Raw genomic sequence first — 26018 nt, 5'->3', positions numbered from 1 at the left:
GAATCATTTTTATGTTCACCTGCAAGTTATCAGACAATACACTCAACATTGTCACTGAAATTCTTAGAAAAATTTCTTCTATAAAAGACTCGGCCCGCTATTACAAAGGGTGGTCATCATAATCAAATAAATGTCATGGCATAGATCCAGTGATTGAATGTGGTCAAAGAAAGAAACCCACATAGGTTATTCCTCATTCTTTTTCGACTAGCTGTTGCTTACTCTTCATAATCCTTGGGACCTGGCTGATGAACAACTCATTATTGTTTGCTTAAGTAGCTTTTATTTTCAATTCCCCATCCCAAAGCAAGAATTACTTAAGAGGTGATGAAAAGCAATAATCACAGCCAAATCTACTGAGTGCTGTGACAGGTAATAGTGGTTGGGTTTTCCAACGCCTTACCTGATATTAACACTCAACAGAGATATAGATTCAAAATGTAGGAGATCTTTGTGCACAGCTGATCTACTGACAGGTGTCTGTTGAGACAGGTATGTCCCATGAAGAAGACTGAACAGTCATTCAATTTCCCTTCAGGTTACTTTTAAATCAATGCCAACACTCGCTGCCAAGTTTTTATATCAGCAGATTTTTTTTTTAGGTTCTAAAGGTTTTGGCGTTCAAAGCAGCTGCGCAGGTTGACTCTGCGGTTAAGAAAGCATATGGTGTATTGGCCTTCATTAATCGTGGAATTGAATTTAGGAGCCAAGAGGTAATGTTGCAGCTATATAGGACCCTGGTCAGAACCCACTTGGAGTACTGTGCTCAGTTCTGGTCGCCTCACTACAGGAAGGATGTGGAAGCCATAGAAAGGATGCACAGGAGATTTACAAGGATGTTGCCTGGATTGGGGAGTATGCCTTATGAGAATAGGTTGAGTGAACTTGGCCTTTTCTCCTTGGAGTGATGGAGGATGAGAGGTGATCTGATAGAGGTGTATAAGATGATGAGAGGCATTGATCGTGTGGATAGTCAAGAGGCTTTTTCCCAGGGCTGAAATAGTTGCCACAAGAGGACACAGGATTAAGGTGCTGGGGAGTAGGTACAGAGAAGATGTCAGGGGTAAGTGCCTTTTTTTTTTAAAAACGCAGAGAGTGGTGAGTGCATGGAATGGGCTGCCGGCAACGCTGGTGGAGGTGGATACGATAGGGTCTTTTAAGAGACTTTTGGATAGATACATGGAGCTGAGAAAAATAGAGGGCTATGGGTAAGCCTAGAAATTTCCAAGGTAAGGACATGTTCGGCACAATTTTGTGGGCCAAAGGGCCTGTATTGTGTTGTAGGTTTTCTATGTTTCCAAAGATACCTGTTCAGAAACCTGTTAGTAGCAGTTGAAACAACTGTCTCAAAAGTTAACCCCACCCAGGTAAACAGTTTATCAGAACAGGTATTTGTAAGCTGCAGCTGCAAACATAATTACAGGTATGGATTAGTAAAACTAAACTCAAGGCTATGCACTGCCTTATTTAAAAACAGGTGCATAAGTATAACTCTTCTTATACTTTATACTTTACTGTCACCAAACAATTGATACTAGAACGTACAATCATCACAGCGATGAGTTATTTATTTCTTCATAGAACAATAAATTACAGAGTTCTTTAGGACCAAATATCTGTACAGAAATATGTCACAAGAGTGTGATTACAGACAGGCTATAATATTATATATAAGTATTTTAACATGCATGCTCTCATTAAAAAATATGTTTAACTTTTGACTTGAAAAATAACTTTAAGTTAACTGAACTAATATAGTAATATATAGAGCACACTACTATCTCACTTGATAGTGAATAAAAAATCTCAAAATGAAACCGGATACTTCAAACTATATCAAGATAAAAATCAACCATATTCAGAACAAGTTATTCAACCTCTCAATTCATCATACATACCAATAAAAGGATGGGGTGACCCAATTGAGAACCATGAACAATCTTTCAAGAATGATGCATTCATGCTGAGCTCGTCAATTTCATTAACTTTGCCTCTAACTTCCACCCTGTCCTTAAATTTACTTGGACCATTTCTGATACCTCCCTCTTCTTTCTCGATCTCTCTGTCTCCATCTCTGGAAACAAACGTTGACCGACATCTTGTATAAACCTAACAATTCCCATGGTTATCTTGACTATATCTCTTCCCACCCTGTCTCCTATAAAAATGCTATTCCCTTTTCTCAGTTCCTTCGTCTCTGCTGCATTTGTTCCCAGGATGCAGCTTTCCTTTCTAGGACATCAGAAATGTCCTCCTTCTTCAAAGAAAGGGGTTTCCCCTCCCTCCACCACTAATGTTTCCTACACCTGCATCTCCGCCATTTCCCAATCATTTGCACTCACCCCGTCTTCCCGCAGCTTAAAAGAGGTAGTTTCTCCTGTCCTTGCCTACCACTCTATGAACCTCCACATCCAACATATCACTCTTCACAACTTTTGTCACCCCCATCAGGATCCTACCACCAAACATATCTTTACCTCTCCCCTCTCTCAGTTTTACACATGGATCACCTCCTCCGTGATTCCCATGCCTCCATGCCTATTCATCCCTCCCTACAAATCACCCTCCCGCACTTGTTCCTGCAAGCAGCCACAGTGCTACACCTTTATACTTTATACTAGGGGTCGCCAACCCGTCAATCGCAATCAACCGGTTGATCTTTGAGACTTTCCCAGTAGATGCCGAAGAAAAATCAAAAATAAATACACGAATGCTGTTGTAATGTGAGCATTATAAAAGTAAGTAATACTAATTAGGATAATGGTAATATAGCAATATTTTCACTAAAAGGCTGTTTGTAAAGAGAGATTGTTTCCGGGTTGCGGGGGTTTAGTTCCGTTCTTTCTGCCCAGTGCACATATGTTGAGGTCCCCCGCCATGCACCGCATTTTCAGTGTAGCCTGTGCTGCATCAAAGTGACCAATCAGATTAGATAAGAGTACAGACTGTCGCAAACATCAATATACAGCAGTGGTCCCCAACCTCCAGGCCGCGAAGCATGCAGGGGTGCAGCGGTAGTCGGGATGCACACAGAACATCCTTAAGAAAAAAAGCCGAAATAAACAAGCTAATTAATCAGGTGCCGCTCGGCACTTAAGTGTCAACTCAGATCAGAGGCGATGCAATCGGCAATCGCTCGTGATATCCTGATAGCATAGCGGAGGCTCCACGAAAGAAGGCAAAAACATACAAATTCCATCCAGAATGGGAAGAGGAATTTATATTTACCTTGGTGAAAGACAAGTGTGCATGTATGCTGTGCCACCTAACACAAGCACTGACTAAAAGAGGGAATCTGGAGCGGCACTGCAACACCAACCACCAGGAATTTAAAGACTCCTACTCTCCAAAGAGCACAACACGTGCCTGGAAAGTTGAGCTGAAATCGGGGTTGAAGGCCAGCAATCGTTTTCCACAAAACACGCTGCTCAAAATAAGGCTGCTATTGAAGCATCATTTCGTCTAAGTCACCTTTTGGCTGAACACAAGAAGCCATTTACAGATGGCGATTTATTCAAGGAAGCAATGGTCATTAGCGCAGAGACTGTTTTTAATGACTTTAAAAACAAAAACAGCATCACAAATGCAATACGTAATATACTGCTTGGCCCTGCAACAGTGACAAGGAGGGTACAGTCACCGTCAGAGGACGTGAATATTTTTCACTACAGTTCAATGAATCCCTGGATGTAATGCAAACAGCTCAGCTTGCTGTATTTGTCAGAATGGCTTTCCAGGATTTTACAACAAAGGAGGACTTCCTCACTCTTTTGCAATTAAAGGAAAGAAAGAGAGATGAGGATATCTAAAATGAGTTTAAAAAAATATGTCCGTGAAAATGACATCCCCATTCATAAACTGGTGGCAATTACTACTGACGGGGCCAAGCAATGCACGGTGTGCACATTGGTTTTATACCACTAAAAGTCAGTGCCTACTTCGGGTCAACTTATCTATGTGAAATTGCATTTTCACAGATGAAAATTATTAAATCTAAGTACAGGAGCTGACTTACTGACAGACACCTCACTAGGGTTGCCAACTTTCTCACTCCCAAATAAGGGACAAAAGTAGCAGTCAAATCCCGGGACATTTGTGTTTACCCCGAGAAAGACTACCATGACCATGAAGTCTTGCGCGGGCACCTGTGTGCGCATGCGCGTAGGTGCCAATTTTTCTTTTACCCCACGAATTGGTTTTGGCTTAATTTTCATTATTTCTACTTTATATAGGCTGTGTATTTATCATATCATTCCTGCTTTTACTATATGTTAGTGTCATTTTAGGTTTTATGTGTTATTTGGTATGATTTGGTAGGTTATTTTTTTGGGTCTGGGAACACTCAAAATTTTTTTCCATATAAATTAATGGTAATTGCTTCTTTGGCGTAAAGCATTTCGTAATGAAAGGTTTCATAGGAACGTTCTACCTTAGCGGGGGGAATACGGGACAGTTGGCAACCCTACACCTCACAGACTGTCTCAGACGGGCTGTCTGTATGGGGAAATAGCAGAAAGTATTCAGCCCCAGTCATCACACTGAGTGCAACAGTCAATTTTTATTCATTTATTTTTCGTGTTGAAATAAAATTAAATAATGAAACTTAGAATTAAAGGTGTGAAGTATTGTAATATTCTTAAAGAAAGACAGCTATGGCCTGTTTGATATGCTAGTTACAGTGTTTTCTTGTTCGAGTTAACTTGAAAGTTTGATAAAAGTATTTTGTGTAATTCAAATACAATTCACCCAAATAAAAGGCCTCAAATTGGAAGTACAATCTCAGCTGTTTTTTCACTAAACAATTTAGTAGGTAGACTTGCCTTTCACTGAGGTTGAGGTAGGGGATCTTGGGCTTAAAAAGGTTGGTGACCACTACTTTATACCTTATTGTTACCAAACAATTGATAGCAGAATGTACAATCACCACAGCGATATTTGATTCTGCACTTCGCGCTCCCTACAGTACAAATTGATAGTAAATATTAAAAATTTAAATTATAAATCATAAATAGAAAATAGAAAAGGGCAAATAAAGTAGTGCAAAAAAAACTGAGAGGCAGGTCCGGATATTTGGAGGGTACGGCCCAGATCCCAGTCAGGATCTGTTCAGCAGTCTTATCACAGTTGGAAAGAAGTTGTTCCTAAATCTGGCCATACGAGTCTTCAAGCTCCTGAGCCTTCTCCCGGAGGAAAGAGGGGCGAAAAGTGTGTTGGCTGGGTAGGTCGTGTCCTTGATTATCCTGGCAGCACTGCTCCGACAGCGTGCGGTGTAAAGTGAGTCCAAGGACGGAAGATTGGTTTGTGTGATGTGCCAGGCTATGTTTACGATCTTCTGCAGCTTCTTCTGGTCTTGGACAGGACAACTTCCATACCAGGTTGTGATGCACCCCAGAAGAATGCTTTCTATGGTGCATCTATAAAAATTAGTGAGGGTTTTAGGGGACATGCCAAATTTCTTTAGTTTTCTCAGGAAGTAAAGACGCTGGTGGGCCTTCTTGACAGTGGACTCTGCTTGGTTGGACCAAGTCAGGTCATTTGTGATATTGACCCTGAGGAACTTAAAGATTTTGACCTGTTCCACTTGTGCACCACCGATGTAAATGGGGTCATGCGGTCCACTACTCCTTCTGAAGTCAACAACCAATTCCTTCGTCTTGCTGACGTTGAGGGATAGGTTATTGTCTTTGCACCATGCCACCAGGTTCTTAATTTCCTCTCTGTACTCAAACTCATCATTACCCGAGATACCTGCCCATCCATTTCCTCTCTTACCTCCATTCAGGGCCCCAAGCAGTCCTTCCAGGTCAGGGGTTGTCTATTGTGTCCAATGCTCCCGATGTAGCCTCCCCTATATTCGTAAGACCTGTTGTAAATTGGAGAACCCCTTCACTCTATCCAACAAAAGCAGAACTTCCTTGTGGCCAAACGTTTTAAATCCCATTCCCATTCCAACATGTCAGTTGATGGCCGTTTCTTATGCAATGATAAGGCCAACCTTAGCATAGAGGAACAACACCTTATATTCTGTCTGGGTAGCCTCCAACCTGATGGCATGAATATCGATTTCTCCTTTAGTAAAATAAAATTCTCTCTCCCTTCTTCTTTTCTGAAGCCTGGCCTCTTACCTCTTCTCACTCACCTTTCACCTCGCTCTGGGTTCCTTTCTCCTGTGATCCACTCTCCTGTCCTATCAGACTCCTTGCTCTTCAGCCCTTTATCTTTCCTACTCACTTGGCTTCACCTATCACTTTCTAGCTATCTTCTTTCCCCTCCCACCTTTCTATTACGGCATCTTGCCCCTTCCTTTCACCAGGTGCACCAAGGTGCAGCTTCTGAGAGACCATATTAGGCACCTGGAGCAGCGGCTTTATGACCTACAGCTTATTAGAGAAAGTGATCAGGAGACAGGTAGGAGCTAAAAGGAGTTAGTCACCCTGAGGCTGCAGGAGTTAGGTAAGTGGGTGACTGTCGGGGAAGGGATGGGAAGAGCTCAGATAGTAGAGAGCACCCTTGTGGCCATCCCCCTCAGTAATCGTTATTTCGTTTTGGATGCTGTTGAGGGGGGTGACCTGACAGAGGACGACCACGACGATTGGGTCTCTGGTACTGAGCCTGGTTCCGTGGTGCAGATGGGAGAGAAGAAGATGAGGAATACGATAGTCATAGGGGATTCCATAGCGAGGGGAACAGACAGGAGATTCTGTCAGCCTGATACAGATACCCGCATGGTGTGTTGCCTCCCTGGTGCCAGGGTACGGGATGTCTCAGATGGGGTGCAGAGTATTCTGAAGGGAGAGGGTGAAAAGCCAAAAGTCTTGGTACACGTTGGTACCAATGACATAGGTAGAAAAAGGGAAGGTCCTGAAGAGAGAATTCAGGGAGTTGGGTAGGAAGCTGAAAAGCAGGACCTCCAAGGTAGTAATCTCAGGATTGCTGCCTGTGCCACGTGCTAACAAAAGTAAGAATAGCATGATCGGGCATATCAATGCGTGGCTGAGAGACTGGTGTAGGGGGCAGGGCTTCGGGTTCCTGGATCTGGGGGAGGTACGACCTGTACAAAAAGGACAGGTTACACCTAAACCCAAAAGGCTCCAATATCCTAGCAAGGCAAGTTTAATAGAGCTGTTAGGGAGGATTTAAATAATTTGGCAGAGGGATGGGAACTGGAGTAATAGGGTTGAGGAAGGGGAAAACAGAAATAAATCAGAGATAGTGTGCAACAGAGATGATAGAAAGGACAGGCAGGATATGAGGCATAATCACTGCCACTGGGATGAGTTAAAGGGCAATAGAGGCATGGTGCAGTTAAAACAGAAAACAATAAATACTGGATGAAAGTGTTGTATCTGAATGCACGTAGCATAAGAAATAAAATGGATGATCTTGAAATTCAGCTACAGGTTGGCAAGTATGACATTGTGGCCATCTCTGAAACTTGGCTAAAGGATGGCTGCCATTGGGAGCTGAACGTCCAAGGATATATAGTGCATCAGAAAGATAGGTTAGTAGGCAGAGGGGTGGTGTGGCCCTGTGTATAAGAAATAATATCAAATCATTTGAAAGGGATGACATAGGATTGGAAGGTGTAGAGTCTCTAAGGGTTGAATTAAGAAGAGGGTACAAGGACCAAAATGGCAATTGTATACAGGCCTCCAAACAGCAGTCGGGATGTGGATTACAAATTACAGCAGGAGACAGAAAAGGCGTGACAGAAGGGCAATGTCATGATAACCACTGGGGATTTTAACATGAAAGTGGATTGGGAAAACCAGGCTAGTACTGGATCTCAAGAAAGAGAATTTGTAGAATGTCTAAGGGATGGCTTTTTAGAACAACTTGATGTTGAGCCACTAGGGGTTCGGTTGTGCTGGTTTGGGTGTTGTGCAATGATCCAGAGGCGATAAGAGAGCTTAAGGTTAAGGAACCCTTAGGGAACAGCGCTCACAATATCATCGTGTTCACTTTGAAATTTGAGAAGGAGAAACTAAATTCCAATGTGTTGGTATTTCAGGGGAATAAAGGAAATTACAATGGCATGAGAAGGGAACTGGCCAAGGTTGACTGGAAAAGAACACTAGCAGGAAGCACAGCAGAGCACATGGCTGGAGTTTCTGCAAAAAATGAGGGAAGATGGAGGACTGGGAAGCTTTTAAAAACTTGCAGAAGGAAACTAAGGTTATTAGGAGGGAAACGATGAATTATGAAAGGAAGCTGGTGACTAATATCAAAGAAGATACTAAAAGCTTTTTTCAGTACATAAAGGGTAAAAGAGAGTTGAGGGTAGATATAGGACCAAAAGGAAATGACACTAGAGATATTGTAATGAGAGACGCAGAGCTGGTAGTGGAACTGAATGCGTATTTTGCATCAGTCTTCACAGTGGAAGACATCTGCACTCTACCGGACATTCAAGAGTATCAGGGAAGTTAAGTATGTGCAGTGAAAATTACGACTGAGTAGGTGCTCAGGAAGCCTAATGGTCTGAGGGTGGATAAATCTCCTGAACCTGATGGAACGCACCCTTGGGTTCTGAAGGAAGTAGCTGGAGAGATTGCGGAGGCATTAACAATGTTCTTTCATGAATGGATAGATTCTGGCATTGTACTGGATGACTGGAAAATTGCAAATGTTACTCCACTTTTTAAGAAAGGTGGGAGACAACAGAAAGGAAACCACAGACCTGTTAGCCTGACATCAGTGGTTGGGAAGTTGGAATCAATTGTTAGGGATGAGATTATGGAGTATCTGGAGGCACATGGCAAGATATACCAAAGCCAACATGGTTTCCTGAAAGGAAAATCCTGCCTAACCTACTGCAATTTTTTGAAGAAATTACAAGCAGGGTAGACAAAGGAGATGCAGTAGATGTGGTGTACTTGGATTTTCAGAAGGCCTTTGACAAGGTGCCACATATGAGGCTGCTTAGCAAGCTAAGAGCCCATGGAATTACAGGGAAGTTACTAGCATGGGTGGAGCATTGGCAGATTGGCAGAAAACAGAGTGGGAATAAAGGGATCCTACTCTGGCTGGCTGTTGGTTACCAGTGGAGTTCCACAAGAGTCGGTGTTGGGACCACTGCTTCTTACGATGTATATCAATGACTTAGAAACATAGAAAATAGGTGCAGGAGTAGGCCATTCGGCCCTTCGAGCCTGCACCGCCATTCAGTATGATCATAGCTGATCATCCAACTCAGAACCCTGCCTTCTCTCCATACCCCCTGATCCCTTTAGGCACAAGGGCCATATCTAACTCCCTCTTAAATATAGCCAATGAACTGGCCTCAACTGTTTCCTGTGGCAGAGAATTCCACAGATTCACCACTCTCTGTGTGAAGAAGTTTTTCCTCATCTCGGTCCTAAAAGGCTTCCCCTTTATCCTCAAACTGTGACCCCTCGTTCTGGACTTCCCCAACATCGGGAACAATCTTCCGACATCTAGCCTGTCCAATCCATTTAGAATTTTATACGTTTCAATAAGATCCCCCCTCAATCTTCTAAATTGCGAAGAGTATAAGCCTAGTCGATCCAGTCTTTCATCATATGAAAGCCCTGCCATCCCAGGAATCAACCTGGTGAATCTTCTTTGTACTCCCCCTATGGCAAGAATGTCTTTCCTCAGATTAGGGGAGCAAAACTGCACACAATACTCCAGGTGTGGTCTCTCCAAGGCCTTGTACAACTGCAGTAGTACCTCCCTGCTCCTGTACTCGAATCCTCTTGCTATGAATGCCAGCATACCATTCGCCTTTTTCACCACCTGCTGTACCTGCATGCCCACTTTCAAAGACTGGTGTACAATGACACCCAGGTCTCGTTGCACCTCCCCTTTTCCTAATCGGCCACCATTCAGATAATAATCTGTTTTCCTGTTCTTGCCACCAAAGTGGATAACCTCACATTTATCCACATTAAATTGCACCTGCCATGAATTTGCCCACTCACCTAACCTATCCAAGTCACCCTGCATCCTCTTAGCATCCTCCTCACAGCTAACACTGCCGCCTAGCTTCGTGTCATCCGCAAACTTGGAGATGCTGCATTTAATTCTCTCGTCTAAGTCATTAATATATATTGTAAACAACTGGGGTCCCAGCACTGAGCCTTGCGGTACCCCACTAGTCACTGCCTGCCATTCTGGAAAGGTCCCGTTTATTCCCACTCTTTGCTTCCTGTCTGCCAACCAATTATCTATCCACATCAATACCATACCCCCAATACCTTGTGCTTTAAGTTTGCACACTAATCTCCAGTGTGGGACCTTGTCAAAAGCCTTTTGAAAATCCAAATATACCACATCCACTGGTTCTCCCCTATCCACTCTACTAGTTACATCCTTAAAAAACTCTATGAGATTCGTCAGACATGATTTTCCTTTCACAAGTCCATGCTGACTTTGTCCGATGATTTCACCGCTTTCCAAATGCGCTGTTATCACATCTTTGATAACTGACTCTAGCATTTTCCCCACCACCGATGTCAGGCTTACCGGTCTATAATTCCACAGTTTCTCTCTCCCTCCTTTTTTAAAAAGCAGGGTCACATTAGCCACCCGCCAATCCTCAGGAACTACTCCAGGATCTGAAGAGTTCTGAAAAATTATCACTAATGCATCCACTATTTCTTGGGCTACTTCCTTAAGCACTCTGGGATGTAGACCATCTGGCCCTGGGGATTTATCTGCCTTTAATCCCTTCAATTTACCTAACACCACTTCCCTACTAACATGTATTTCCCTCAGTTCCTCCATCTCACTAGACCCTCGGTCCCCTACTATTTCCAGAAGATTATTTATGTCCTCCTTAGTGAAGACAGAACCAAAGTAGTTATTCAATTGGTCTGCCATGTCCTTGTTCCCCATGATCAATTCACCCATTTCTGTCTGTAAGGGACCTACATTTATCTTAAACAATCTTTTTCTTTTCACATATCTCTAAAAGCTTTTAGTCAGTTTTTATGCTCCCTGCCAGCTTTCTCTCATAAGCCTTCTTCCCTTTCCTAATTAAGCCCTTTGTCCTCCTCTGCTGGACTCTGAATTTCTCCCAATCCTCAGGTGTGCTGCTTTTTCTGGCTAATTTGTATGTTTCTTCTTTGGAATTGATACTATCCCTAATTTCCCTTGTCAGCCACGGGTGCACTACCTTCCCTGGTTTATTCTTTTGCCAAACTGGGATGAACAAGTGTTGTAGTTCATCCATGCGATCTTCAAATGCTTGGCATTGCATATCCACTGTCAACCCTTTAAGTGTCATTTGCCAGTCTATCTTAGCTAATTCATGCCTCATACCTTCAAAGTTACCCTTCTTTAAGTTCAGAACCTTTGTTACTGAATTACCTATATCACTCTCCATCTTAATGAAGAATTCCACCATATTATAGTCATTCTTACCCAAGGGGCCTCGCACAACAAGATTGCTAACTAACCCTTCCTCATTGCTCAATACCCAGTCTAGAATGGCCTGCTCTCTAGTTGGTTCCTCAACATGTTGGTTCAGAAAACTATCCTGCATACATTCCAAGAAATCCTCTTCCTCAGCACCCTTACCAATTTGGTTCACCCAATCTACATGTAGATTGAAGTCACCCATTATAACTGCTATTCCTTTATTGCACACATTTCTAATTTCCTGTTTAATGCCATCCCCAACCTCACTACTACTGTTAGGTGGCCTGTACACAACTCCCACCAGCGTTTTCTGGCCCTTAGTGTTATGCAGCTCTACCCATATCGATCCTACATCCTCCCGGCTAATGTCCTTCCTTTCTATTGTGTTAATCTCCTCCCTAACCAGCAATGCCACCCCACCTCCTTTTCTTTCATGTCTATCCCTCCTAAATATTGAATATCCCTGAATGTTGACCTCCCATCGTTGGTCACCCTGCAGCCATGTCTCTGTGATCCCAACTATATCATATTCATTAATAACTATCTGCACATTCAATTCATCCACCTTGTTACGAATGCTCCTTGCATTGACACACAAAGCCTTCAGGCTCGCTTTTACAATTCTCTTAGCCCTTATACAATTATGTTGAAAAGTGGCCCTTTTTGATTTTTGCCCTGGATTTGCCAGCCTGCCACTTTTACTTTACACCTTACTACTTTTTGTTTCTACCCTCATTTTACACCCCTCTGTCTCTCTGCACTTGTTCCCATCCCCTTGCCACATTAGTTTAAATCCTCCTGAACAACAGTAGCAAACACACCCCCTAGGACATTGGTTCCAGTCCAGCCCAGGTGCAGACCGTCCTGCTTGTACCGGTCCCACCTCCTCCAGAACTGGTTCCAATGCTCTAGAAATTTGAATCCCTCCCCCTTGCACCATTTTTCAAGCCACGTATTCATCTGAAATATCCTCCTATTTCTACTCTGACTAGCATGTGGTACTGGTAGAAATCCAGAGATTATTACCTTTGTGGTCCCACTTTTTAGTTTACCTTCTAACTCCCTAAATTCACCTTGTAGGATCTCATCCCGTTTTTTTACCTATATTGTTGGTACCTACATGCACCACGACCACTGGCTGTTCACCCTCCCACTCCAGAATGTCCTGCAGCCGCTCAGAGACATCCTTGACCCTCGCACCAGGGAGGCAACATACCCTCCTGGAGTCTCATTTGCGGCTGCAGAAACGCCTATCTATTCCCCTTACAATCGAATCCCCTATCACTATAGCTCTCCCACTCCTTTCCCTTCCCTCCTGTGCCGCAGAGCCACCCATGGTGCCATGAACTCGGCTGCTGTTACCTTCCTCTGATGAGACATCTCCCTCAACAGTATCCAAAACAGTATATCTGTTTAGGAGGGAGATGACCTCAGGGGACTCCTGCACTACCTGCCTACTGCTATGCTGTTTAGTTGGCCACCCATTCCCTTTCTGCCTGTGTAGCCTTTACCTGCGGTGTGGCCAATTCAGTGAACGTGCTATTCACGACTTTCATGACTTGGGATTAATGGATTTGTGGCTAAATTTGCCAATGATACAAAGATAGGTGGAGGAGCAGGTAGTGTTGAAGAAACAGAGAGCTTGCAAAGACATGTAGATAGTTTAGGGGAATGGGCAAAGAAGTAGCAAATGAAATACAATGTTGGAAAGTGTATGGTCATGCACTTTGGTGGAAGAAATAAACGGGCTGACTATTATTTAGGTGGGGAGAGAATTCAAAAGGCAGAGATGCAAAGGGACTTGGGAGTCCTTGTGCAGGATACCTCAAAGGTTAACCTCAGGTTTAGTTGGTGGTGAAAAAGGCGAATGCAATGTTGGCATTCATTTCTAGAGGTATAGAATATAAGAGCAGGGATGTGATGTTGAGGCTCTAAGGTACTCGTAAGACTACACTTGGGAGTATTGTGTGCAGTTTCAGGCTCCTTATTTTAGAAAGGATATACTAGCATTGAGAGGGTTCAGAGAAGATTCACGAGAATGATTCCAGGAATGAAAGGGTTACCATATGAGGAACATCTGGCAGCTCTTGGGCTGTATTCCCTGGAGTTCAGGAAAATGAGGGGGGATCTCAAAGAAACATTCCAGATGTTAAAAGGCCTGAACAGATTAAATTTGCCAAAGTTATCTCCCGTGCTAGGGGAGTCTAGGACTTCAGGATTGAAGGATGTCCATTTAGAACAGAGATGCGGAGAAATTACTTTAGTCAGAGGGTGGTAAATCTGTGGAATTTGTTACCACGAGCGGCTGTGAAGGCCAAGTCATTGGATGCATTTAAGACAGAGATTGATAGATCCTTGATTAGTCAGAGCTTCAAAGGGTATGAGGAGGAGGCAGAGGAGTGGGGATGACTGGAAGAATTGGATCAGCTCATGACTGAATGGCAGAGCAGACTCGATGGACTGAATAGCCTACTTCTGCTTTTATATCTTATGGTCTTATAGTCCTTTCCAGTCCTCAAGAAGTGCCTTGGCCTGAAATGTGGACTGTTTATTCACTTTCATAGATGCTGCTTGACCTACTGAGATCCTGCAGCACTTTAAGTGTGTTGCTTTGGCTAATCTTGTTTCTGGAGAGTACTCCCTGTAGGTTGGACAACTTCTCCTTATACTTGAAGATTAGCTCCAATGGTAGTTTATTGTTTGCAGGATACAACATTGCCGTAAACAAAATATTGGGAAAGATTAGCAGTGCTGCAGGTTTTGTTTTTTAAGGCACTTTTCATTGAAAACCCATCCAGGGCAGTCATTTGTAACCTAGAGAATTCTAGGCAATTGAATTTATCAAAACACATAGTTTTCTTTTTACTATAATAGGCTATAATCAATTCTCACGGTGAAACCAGTTTATAATTAGTATCTTAGAATTAATGAATTGTTAATTACTAGTGAATTTAGTGTGGTGGGACGCGGGTTGAGGGAGAAGTCCTTAGCTGAAATATCCATTGTGTTTTCAATGGAGTCTTAATGCAGATTATCAATCAACAAGTGAAGTTTATTGTCATTTAACTATATGTATGTACAGTGCCTATAAAAAGTATTCACCCTTCCCCCTTGGAAGTTTTAATGTTTAATTGTTTTACAACCTTGAATCACAGTAGATTTAATTTGATCAACAGAATACAACTTTTTTGTGTCAAAGTGAAAACAAACCTCTACAAATTGGTCAAAATTTATTACAATTATTAAATACAAAATAATTGATTGCATAATTACTCACCTCCTTCAAGTCAGTATTTAGTAGATACACCTTTGGCAGCAATTACAGCCTTCAGTCTATGTGGATAGATCTCTATCATCATTGCTCATCTGGATACTGCAATTTTTCTCCATTTTTCTTTACAAAACTGCTTAAGCACTGTCAGGCTGTACAGGGATCGTGAGTGAACAGCCCTTTTTAAGTCCAACCACAAACTCTCAATTGGATTAAGGTCTGGACTCTGACTTGGCCACTCCAGGACATTAACTTTGTTGTTTTTAAGCTATTCATGTGTAGCTTCGACTTTATGCTTGGAGTTATTGTCTTGCTAGAGAACAAATCTTCTCCCGAGTCGCAGTTCTATGGTAAACTGCATCAGGTTTTCCTCCAGAATTTCCATGTATTTTGCTGCATTCATTTTATCCTCTACCTTCACAAGTCTTCTAAGGTCCTACCGCAATGAAGCATCCCCACAGCATGATGCAGCCACAAACATGCTTCACAGTAGGAATGGGGTATCTTCAATAATGTGCAGTGTTTGGCTTTTGCCAAACATAGCATTTAGTCTAATGGCCTCATCAGACAACAGAACCTTCTTCCAGCTGACTTCAGAGTCTCCCATATACCTCCTAGCAAACACTAGCTGAGATTCCATTTGAGGTTTTTTTTTAACATTAGCTTTCACTTTACCACTCTCACATAAAGCTGTGACTTGTAAAGCACCCAGGCAACAGTTGTTGTATGCACAATCTCTTCCATCTCAGCCACTGAAGCTTGTAACTCTTCCCGAGTTGTCATATGTCTCTTAGTGACCTCCCTCGCTAGTCCCCTTCTTGCATGGTCACTCAGTTTTTGAGGATGCTTGCTCTAGGCAGATTTACAGCTGAGCCTTATTCTTTCTATTTCTCGATGATTGATTTAACTGTACTCCAAAGAATATTCATTGACTTGGAAGTTTTCTTGTATCCAACTCCTGCCTTGTGCTTTTCAATAACCTTTTTGAGGAGTTGCTTGGAGTGTTCTTTTGTCTTCATAGTGTAGTTTTTGCCAGGATACTGACTGACCAGCTGTTGGACCTTCCAGATACAGGTATATTTTTACTACAATCAATTGGAACACCTTGAATGCACACAGGTCTCCAAAAACAGATCTCCATTTAACTAATTATGTGACTTTTAAAACAAATTAGCTGCTCCAGTGATGATTTGGTGTGTCATATTAAAGGGGGTGAATACTTATGCAATCAATTATTTTGCGTTTTATATTTGTAATTAATTTAGATCATTTTGTAGAGATCTGTTTTCACTTTGACACGAAAGAGTCTTTTTCTGTTGATCAGTGTCAAAAAACAAATTAAATCCACTGTGATTCAATGTTGTAAAACAATAAAACATGAAAATTGTCGGGGGTGTTGAACACCTTTTATAGGCACTGTATATAATGTATATAACCATATAGTACATATAGAAACGAGACAATGTTTCTCCAAACCAAAGTGTAAAACACAGAAGTACACTTAACACACATTACACACGATAACTTAGGAAAGTAAGGATAAAATCAACAGATGAATCACACATAAATAACAAACTACATTAATTAAATATTGTGAGGTATGGAACAGATTAACGGTGAGACTTCGAATATGATGCAGCATAGAGTTCAGAAGCCTAATGGCCCAAAGGAAGAAACTGTTCCATCCTGACCATTCTTGTTTTTATGCAAAGAAGTCTCCTGCCTGATGGTAGAAAGTCAAAGAGAATGCTTGATGAATGAGTGGGAACCTTAATAATACCAAGGGCCCTATGTACGCAACACTCCTGTTAAATGTCCCTGATGGATGGGAGGGAGACCCCTATGATCCTCTCAGTTGTTCTCACAGTCCTTTCCAGGAACTTCTGGTTCAATACTCCCATAGCAGATGGAAACATAACTTGTCAGGATGCTCTCAATGATACTCCTGTAAAACACAGTTCAGATGGGGGGAGGGAAGCCTTGCTTGCCTCAATCTTCTGAGGAAGTAGAGACACTGCTGTGCCTTTCTGTTCAGGGAGCTGATATTGAGGGACCAGATGAGGTCCTCCGTGATGTGAACTCCCAAGAACTTGGAACACTTCACTTTCTCTCTGGAGGAGCCATGTATTCACAGAAGGGGATGGTTCGTTCACTATGATTCCCCACGTTCAGGCTTAGGTTGTTCTTCTCACATCAATTCACGAGCTGCTCCACTTCATCTCGGTACTCTGCCCCATCATCCTTCTTGATGAGGTCAATTACTGTTGTGTCATCCACAAACCTGATGACACAGTTTGAGTTGAATCCTACGAAACATTCATGCATCACCAGTGTGAACAGGAACGGGCTGAGCACATAGCAATTTCAGTAATGTCAGATAATCAGCCTTTGCCCAATATGTCAAAACTGGAGAGCTCTGTTGCAAAAGTATTAAATGCTGGGGAACCTTGTGGGTCAGGTGGAGTCTGTGCTGGGGGGAAAGGCACTTGGGTTAATGACCTTTAGTGATGGAGGGGGATAGAAGCTGACCAGGCAAGTCACTTAACTCTCTACAGACTGCCCCACTAACTTCCAGAGCATTTGTTGTTTTTGTTTCAGATTTCCAGCAGTTTTTTTCCCCCCACTTTTCAATCTCTGAGCAGCTCTGATGAAAGGTGATTTTCTCTCTGCAGATGCTACTTGCCTGGCTGGGCTTTTCCAGTATTTCCCTTATTTCAGATTTCTAGCTACCAGAATCAATTCTAGAGCAATACACATTTTTCTCTCTTTACACTTCCTCTACTCATCATCCTCACATCCTCCCATCCATGGATACACTTACTCCTGATCTCCATTATATCACAGATATTAATTATTTTTGTACTTTCCATACGTCCCCTTTATCTCCAGCTTAAAAAAACACCCAGTTTCTAAATTTTCCTAATTATGGACAAAGATTAACAACTTGAAATATTAACTGTTTCCCTTGCTATAGTTGTTGCCTACCCTATTTTATCTGTATTTCTTATTTATTTCAAATTTACAACACCTGCTTTATTTCTTTTTTTTTCAATTTTCGTCGGCTCATCAGAAAAGTTGAGATAAATTATCTTGATTCAGTTGTCCCATGATTAACAAGTTTGTAGATAATGGAAATATTTGCTGCACAGTTGAATGGTAATTTTGCAGATGGAATTCAATCCGAAAGTCAAAATTGACTCACTTGGAAACAGCAAACACAGCAAAGGAAAGCACAAAAATGTAAGGATACTAAGAAGTGTAGAGAAATAGAATTAGAGTGTTTGTCCATACACCCCTGAAGATAAAAGAACATATGAATTTATAAAGACGTGTGAAACACTCTGGAGTAGCTGAACACAAAATGCATCAAACTAATGACACTGCTCAAACTGCATAGAAATCAAAAACACCATGAGATAAGGTGTTGCATTTTAGTTCTGGATAAACAGAGGTTATTTCAAGGTTTAAGCAGGAGTTGAAACTACATAAGCCAAGAGTAAAGTGAATTTGGAACTACCGGTATGAAAGCTAGTAGTAGTGGAAGTACTCAATGCTCAAAGTAATTAAACCTGCACTCACAACCTATAGGGCTTTAAGCAAGGGCTGGCAAGAAAGATTAAACTGGACAGCTGTTTTATAGCCAGCTTTCACATGTTGGGTAAATATCTTCCTTCTGGGACATAGATTCCTTTGAACAATAAAAAAAAAACGGATATTTAGAAGTTAAAGAAAGTCGTCATATTTAAAAAGGTGGCACAAGTAGTCAAGTATTTACCAGAGCCTGAAGCATTCCATCGATTACAACCATGCCTTCCATTGTCTGATCAGCTTTGGATAATGATGTCAATGTCCAATTCAAGAAGTCTTGCAACCTCTTCTCTTTAACATCTGGGCGGGTTACAAACCTATTCAGAACATAAAACGACTTTAAATTAATGTTATTTCTAAAATAAAGCAATTTGTTTTTAATTGTTTAATCCTTCAGATTAGTATCAATGATAAATGGACAGATATGTTAAGGCAAGCATTGCATCCCACCAGCACACTATATTTAATGTTCTTTTTTAAAACAATGCAGAAGTTTCTACTATTGAGATAAACTTACAAAAACAGTCATATGTAAAGCTGAACCATTCAAGGATAAACACTGGTAAAGTAGTGCAAATAGAATGTATGATCACTGTTAGATGCAAGGAGAAATACGTTCTCACATTGTAATTTGGAAGCAGAGGTCAATCAACTAGGTTTTCTTCTCTATCAGAAATAAACATCAAAAGTTAGCTCAAAATGTCACTATTTAAAGAATCAGTGAAGCATGCTCTTATACAGACATATGTAATATGTTTTTCTGTCTATTTACATGATTCTGATGTTGAGGACTATATACAGTGGTTCTCAAGTGTACCTAGTGTGGCCTCCCTGAGGACAAAGACAAGGCTTTGCTGACAATAAAATCAGTAACTGATTTTAAATAGTTTTTACATGTCTCTTTAAAAATGACTAAAATTGAAAAAATAATTTTAAAATTAAAAGTATCTGCAACATATGAGTAATTGAAATAATAAAACAAATAACATTTTAAGTCATAATTTACTTTCTTCATTTACGTTATAGTCTTTTAACCATTGTTGAAATTAATCATTGAATTGAATTGACTTTATTTCTTACATCCTTCACTTACATGAGGAGTGAAAATCTTTATGTTACGTCATTGGGGTAATTTCCTAGAATAACAGAAGAAACAGAGCAAGCCTGGGTTCTACAGTGAAGGAGTGAGCTCATTGATTTACTGCAATTTAAAGGATGAATACTAAGGGTGACTAAGAACTGTCAGAAATAACCAGCAAAATGCAAACCATGCCTTCAGAGACCGGGGGAGGGGACCATTGATATAAACATTTCTGTGTTTATATCAATGATGTTGTGGTTTAGAGGTTCAAGTTTCTAAATTTGAACATCACCAATAGCTTGTTAAAATCACAGCTAAGAAAGATGACCGCTGTCTCTACTTCCTCAGGAGTTTAAACAAATTTGGAGTGTCCTGTTGACCCTCACCAATTCTTATCCATGCACCAAAAAAAAGCAATATAGCTTAGTATGGCAACAACCCTGCATGTGACTGCAAGAAACTGCAGAGAATTGTAGGCACAGGTCAACCCATCACAGAAACCAGATTCCCATCTATGGATTCTTTTTTTCTCCCCTCTCCCATTGGGCAGATGATACAAAAGCCTGGAAACATATACCACCAGGCTCAAGGAAAACTTCTGTCCCACTGTTATCAGATTCTTGAGCAGACCTTTTGTACGATACAACTGACTCAAACAAAAAAATCTACCTCGCAATGATCTTGCATTTAATCGTAAACCTGCACTGCATGTTCTTGGCAGCTTTTACATTTTATTCTGCATTGTTATGGCTTTAGCTTATTCTAACTCAATGCACTGTGTAACGATTTGATCTGTATGAACAGTAGGCATACAAGCTTCTCATTGTATATTGGTACATGTGACAACAATAAATTAATACCAATACCAACTTTAATTATCACAATGAGGAAAAAGTATACACTATTTTTACAAAGACCTCCAGAAGTGAAACACAGAATTTTATCAACAGATTTGCAATTGCAACAATCTGAAAGTCTTTAAAATGTCATCACATGATGTGAAATACATCATTAATGAACCAATAGTTGTAGCATTTATACATTATTTGCATAAGTCAGTAATGATGCAAAATAAACCTCTTCAACTCACCCTCGCTTATTTAGAAGACAGCATCATAAGACAGTGTTTCTTTAGTTAGTATGTCTGACATACTTGTATATTTATAACTCAACAAAATTTTGTTCAAACATTTTGTTGGTCTCTTAATGCTATTGACAATAGCTACATAATTAAGTATATGAGTGATGGAATGAAGTCATCATTTCAAACATGTTGATCAATCGTCACATATTTTTCATTCCTCAACAAAATTACATTTTCTATTTCTTTTCCTGCTGCCAAATTTCTATTGTTGTCACTGATATTCCCCACCAGATGGTGCTAAATGTTTTTTACTGCACAGTGAAAACAATCATAACTGATTCCAACTGATTTACAAACATCAGGAACTACCATAAAACATTTCCAACATACTATTAGCAATTTAAATTCTGAATATGATTTTTAATAGCAAAGATATCATCCATGAAATTATATTTTCCGTTCAAGTCATATTTCTATTTTTTAAGATATTTTTTCACTTAAGCATTGTCTTGAAAAAATATTTACTGCAATTCAAAATAAGTGAAAATCTGTTTAAGATATTTCCTGTTTTTCACAAAAATGCTTCTGACATCCAGCTTTTTTTTGTACATGTGAGATCTCTGTTCAATGACAGGAAATCATTACTGGACCAGGGAAGTAACTCAAATGAACACCTGGACCCAGATGTTTATCAGCCAGTATGCTCGGAGCATACATTCTAAATAGAAGGTAGGGGCGTGGGAAGGGAAAGGGATGGTAAAATTTAAGTCCGTGGGAAATATGACAGTACTTTCATTTTCAATATATCATTCAATGGCTTATTAAATTCAGAAAGATTTTTATGCTTGTCAACCAACAAGCAGCCTGGAGAGAATCCAATACCCTATTCCAGTCTCTCAAGCTTCAATTTGAAGACAGCATTTGAAGAAGTTTTCTTTTCCAAATTGACCAAGAAATTAACTCTAGCATTTTAAACTGTTAAAAGCCATTTCATATTTCCTCCATAGAAAATCAAACTTCATCAGTGAGTAAAGATATTTGGGACAGGAAATATAAATGTAAAGCCTATACCAGACATAAACCAATGAACTATGCATTAATAAAACTGGCAACAATGTCAGCTAATGGTATACTTTCTTATCTCCTCAAAGGACAATCTCAAAAGCCTTTCACCCAGTTCTTTTTGTTGCCCAATGCTACACATAGCACACTACAATAATTCTGGAGACTTTGATTTCTACGTACAATTCCTGACATTCTCAACACTTGAAGCATTTCTCCACAATGCCATCAATCAGATCAATGATACATCCAACGTCAAGTTTGGAGTCTATAGGTCACATAACTAACAGTTGTTACAATGTTTGAAGAGGGTATTGTCCTCTCCAGCAGCCGCTTCTTAAAGTCCATCTTAAAGACAGCAACTCGACCTAATAAAGTTGCATGAAAATATATAAATTTCATTTTCTTCAAGAATTTATATCTGCCATCAAAATTCTAAAAGTAGTTTCTTTAATTTAAAAAAGGAATGAATCTGTTTTCTGCTTTTTGATACTTCTTATTTTATTGTTTGTTTTGTTTTGGAAGCTGACTTTTGCTGAAAAATAAAAGGAATTGATGAAATGTAAATTTTACGAAGAAGGAAGACCAAGCAATAGACTTGAAGTTCTGGTATAAGATTTCTCAAAATGCTTGTCACCGACAATTTGTGAAGTTCACATGGCCACAATGTACATCATTCCACACTTGCCAAAACCCAACTGGTATTTCAGCCACTTAGTCAAATAAATCCAGTAAAAACATACTCATCTGTGCATGCTGGTTGCATATGCCCAAGATTTTTCTGCTCTAAATAATTTGTTTGTAATTTAAAGTGTACTAATAAACTGAGATTCAAACAATTACTCTGTGACCTTAGAATTCTGTTAATATTAAAATATTCCAAGCTGCTTAAACCTGACTATTATGCACTGAAATTTAAGCAATGTATCTTTTAATATATAACTCCATTGTATATCAAGAACTTCTTATACTCCCATTACTGTAGACCTCTATTAATATAGATTTTTATGAACATTATGCATTATTATAAAATGACATCAAGAAAAAAAATGAAGGGGTTTCCTTAATGATTTCAAACAGACAACATTAAAATGTACATAAAATACTTTGTCATATTTGCTCAATCATATATAGATGTACAGAAAGCCCGAGGTCAGTGGGCTGCACTAATAACATTGCATGAATAAAAAAACATACATTATTTTCAGCAGTAACTGCAACTAAGAATCAATTCTTTCATTAGATCAAGAGATCAGATGAGCATTCAATGGGTGTATATCGAATAGGAGAAACTTTTGATATTCTACAATCAACAACCACTCATCTTTGAAGAGAAATTTAACTACGTGCCCTTTTGTATATACATTATAACCAAGTACATTTGTCAGCCTGAAACATTATGTATGTTTTCGTCATTAATAACGTACATAGTACATTAATACATATCACTATGATACATTAATTTCAAGTATATGTGTGCATTAATTGGAGTTCTAAAACCTACTCATTTGTGCACAGTCAAATTTCTGTGTAATATATTTGTTTTAAAACTGAAATACTTCCCATTCATTTATAAAGTATGTACATAGAGAAATGTACAAACTACATATTATCTTTTCACTTCCATTGATCGGAATGCATTTTTCTATCTTGTACAATAGTTAGGAGTGTGAGCTATTATTTCTGCATTTCACTCTTTTTTGTTTATAATAGAAACTTTTCTTTCATATCAATTACTGTAATGTAATTTGTTTAAAAGATGACATACCAAGTTAAAACCACATAACAGCACAGCGAGCTTTCATCACTCCAGTGTTACTTGTGGGAGGATTTTAAGCACAAGGGCTGGCAGGGAGAATGCGTGGGAGGCCTAGCAAGCAAAGGGAGTGTGGAGTGTGAAGTGTAGCAAGCTCTATGGAGAGCTCAGTGACAGAGAAGAGGTTCTCCTGTTCTTTTAGTGAGTTTTGCAAGCTGATGGCTTTGTGTATTTACTTATTCTCTGTTAAGGATATGTTGTAAGAGTAGCTACCAAGATCTAGTTCTAAGCTTGAAACATTTTTCTGACAAACAAACTACCCCCAAAATATTAAATTATCTTTCCTTATGTTTGTAAGTATTTTTCTGTAAGTATTAACCATTCTTGTTTCACTTCTTCAGCATTCGGAGGCCCAGACTTAGTATAATATTTAGATAAATAACCAACATCAATCAATCACTAGACCTCAAAACATACAATTCCTCTGTCAGATAATGATACCTTTACTTGTACCTTGTAGATCCACTGATAATAAAGTTCAATTGCTTTTAAAGTATGTCTGTACATAACTGAGTGAGAATATTCAGGAAATGGCAAAAATTTATTTTAGAAGTATAGCTGATAACAGCCATGTGCCTCTCTCTCGCTCCAATAACATCAGAGAAAAATTCTTATTCTGGAAATTAAGTAAAGTGAACTATTTCCACACCTTTTTTATGTTACATGGTGGTCACCATGTCTAAAATGATTGTCAATTAACACCAAAAGAGAAGATTGCCATTTTTTCCATAGCAAAAACAATGTCCACAAAGAAAATCTTACATCAGTTTCAAAGAGTCAAACATTTAATGTTCATTTATTATCAAAGTATGTATGCAGCATACAACCCTGAGATTCATCAGTTTAAATCATTTCTACGCAGTTGAGATTACAGAGAAAATATGAAAACCTCTAAATAAACAAATCAGCTACATCAAAAGTTTCTGAAGACAGCACATTTTAAAAGAATCATTTTATTATAGTAATCAGTAATAAAACATTAGCATTGAGATGATAAATTTGGTCACTGTCAGTATTTTGTGATCTTTCTGCTTTGTGACCAAGTAATCTGAGTAAACTTGGAGAATTTAAATGTCCAACAACCATCAAGAACAATTGCTATTGCTCAGCCCCCATGGAATTTGACCAAAATATTCCAGCTTACTCAATAGATGACATGGAAAACTATGAACTGATATTAATAAATTACGCTCCCTTGTGCCAGTCACCAAATACCGCTTTATAAAAGGGCACTGGATGGCGTTCAGAAGCACAGCAGATTCTTACCCTTTGCTCGGGCAGACCCCAGCAGAAATGGTGGATGCAGGTTTGAATGCAACACTTACATAAGAAATAGGAGCAGGAATAGGCCATCTGGCCCTTCGAGACTGCTCCACCATTCAATAAAATCATGGGTGATCTGGTCATGGACTCATCTCCACCTACTTGCCTTTTCCCCATAACCTTTAGTTCCCTTACTATGCAAAATTTAATTCCTCTACTATGCAAAATTTAGGAGAAGTCTGGATAAGTACATGGATGGGAGCCGTATGGAAGGTTATGGTCAAGTGCAGGTTGATGTGATTAGGCAGTGTAATAGTTCAGCATGGACTAGATGGGCTGAAGGGCCTGTTTCTGTGCTGTATACTCTTTGACTATATAACCACAAAGTTGAAATAAACAAAATAAGACCTGCAATTCTGAACATTACCACTATGTGGCACATGTTACTACTGCATTGTTTGTCCATCAATTGTATTTATGTCACATTGCATATATTTCAGATTACATATATTTGAACAACTGTTGAATTAAAAACAGGAGCCACGGATAATTAAGTGCCATTGGAATAACTTCTTTTAATGAGAAAAAAAATTCTATACAGTTGTGATTCCACAAGTTCTATGTGAAGGACCTATTGGACTACTGCAAAATGAATCAGATGAGAGTGTTCCTCTGCACAAAGCTACACTATAAATCAAATAAATTCCAAATGTAATACTGCAATGAATTCCACAAAAGCAAACATTCCTGGGATGGTGTGTTTATTTAAAGAGAGATTAAGCCAAGTAGATCTTAATTCTGGTTTGAATACTGAAAGAAGATCTCGTAGAGACATACAAAATGTTTAATGGGTTTGACAGAATAGATGCAGAGCAAATGTTTCCCCTGGCGGGGGGAGAGGGAGAGAGTTGGTTAAAACTAAAGTCTCAATATATGTGGTTAATTGCCCATCCCAGAGAGTGATAAACCATGGAATTTATACTCGAGGGTTGTGGATATAAGACACTAAACTTATTCAAGGCATGAATTTTAGCAACTTAAAGGAATGTGCAGGAAAATGGCCCTAAAGTAAAAGAACACATGTGACTCACTGAATGGTGAAACAACCACAAGGGTCCAAATAGCTGATTCCTGCTTCAAATGATTGTGCTGCATCCTCAAAAAATCATGAGTTCTCTTATAAGCAGAGATTTAGTCTGAAGGCTCCTGTAATGAATGAGTACCACACCATTGCTGTGCAATTGACTTTACGAAGTAAAAATGGCAGTACAAATAACAAGAGTAAAGGTTTTTCAATCTTTGATCTTTCTGTTCGTACATACATGGATACTTATGAAATTCAAGACGAAAATTTTCATATATTCAGAAGAAACATAGGCGAAGCTTAGAAGGACGATGGCACCTAACAGCAACTCCTTTGTTTGCATCTTCAGAAACAGCTCTATTTCTATCTTAAACATCTCTTTTT

At 39.7% G+C, this 26018-nt stretch overlaps 1 protein-coding gene across 1 annotated transcript in view; it reads right to left on the bottom strand.

Annotated features, from left to right (window-relative positions):
• The window catches only part of tbcd (tubulin folding cofactor D), a 268544-nt gene that overhangs the window by 212168 nt on the left and 30358 nt on the right, over nt 1–26018 (bottom strand). Inside the window, exon 7 of the mRNA XM_072241956.1 lies at nt 18432–18561. Coding sequence (XP_072098057.1) covers nt 18432–18561 — 130 coding nt within the window. The remainder of the gene's footprint in view (nt 1–18431; nt 18562–26018) is intronic.

Source organism: Mobula birostris, chromosome 24, assembly GCF_030028105.1.
Source record: "Mobula birostris isolate sMobBir1 chromosome 24, sMobBir1.hap1, whole genome shotgun sequence".
NCBI classification, from domain to species: Eukaryota; Metazoa; Chordata; class Chondrichthyes; order Myliobatiformes; family Myliobatidae; genus Mobula; species Mobula birostris.
Note: the sequence above shows the minus strand (reverse complement) of the source record. Positions and strands in the feature narration are given on the sequence as shown.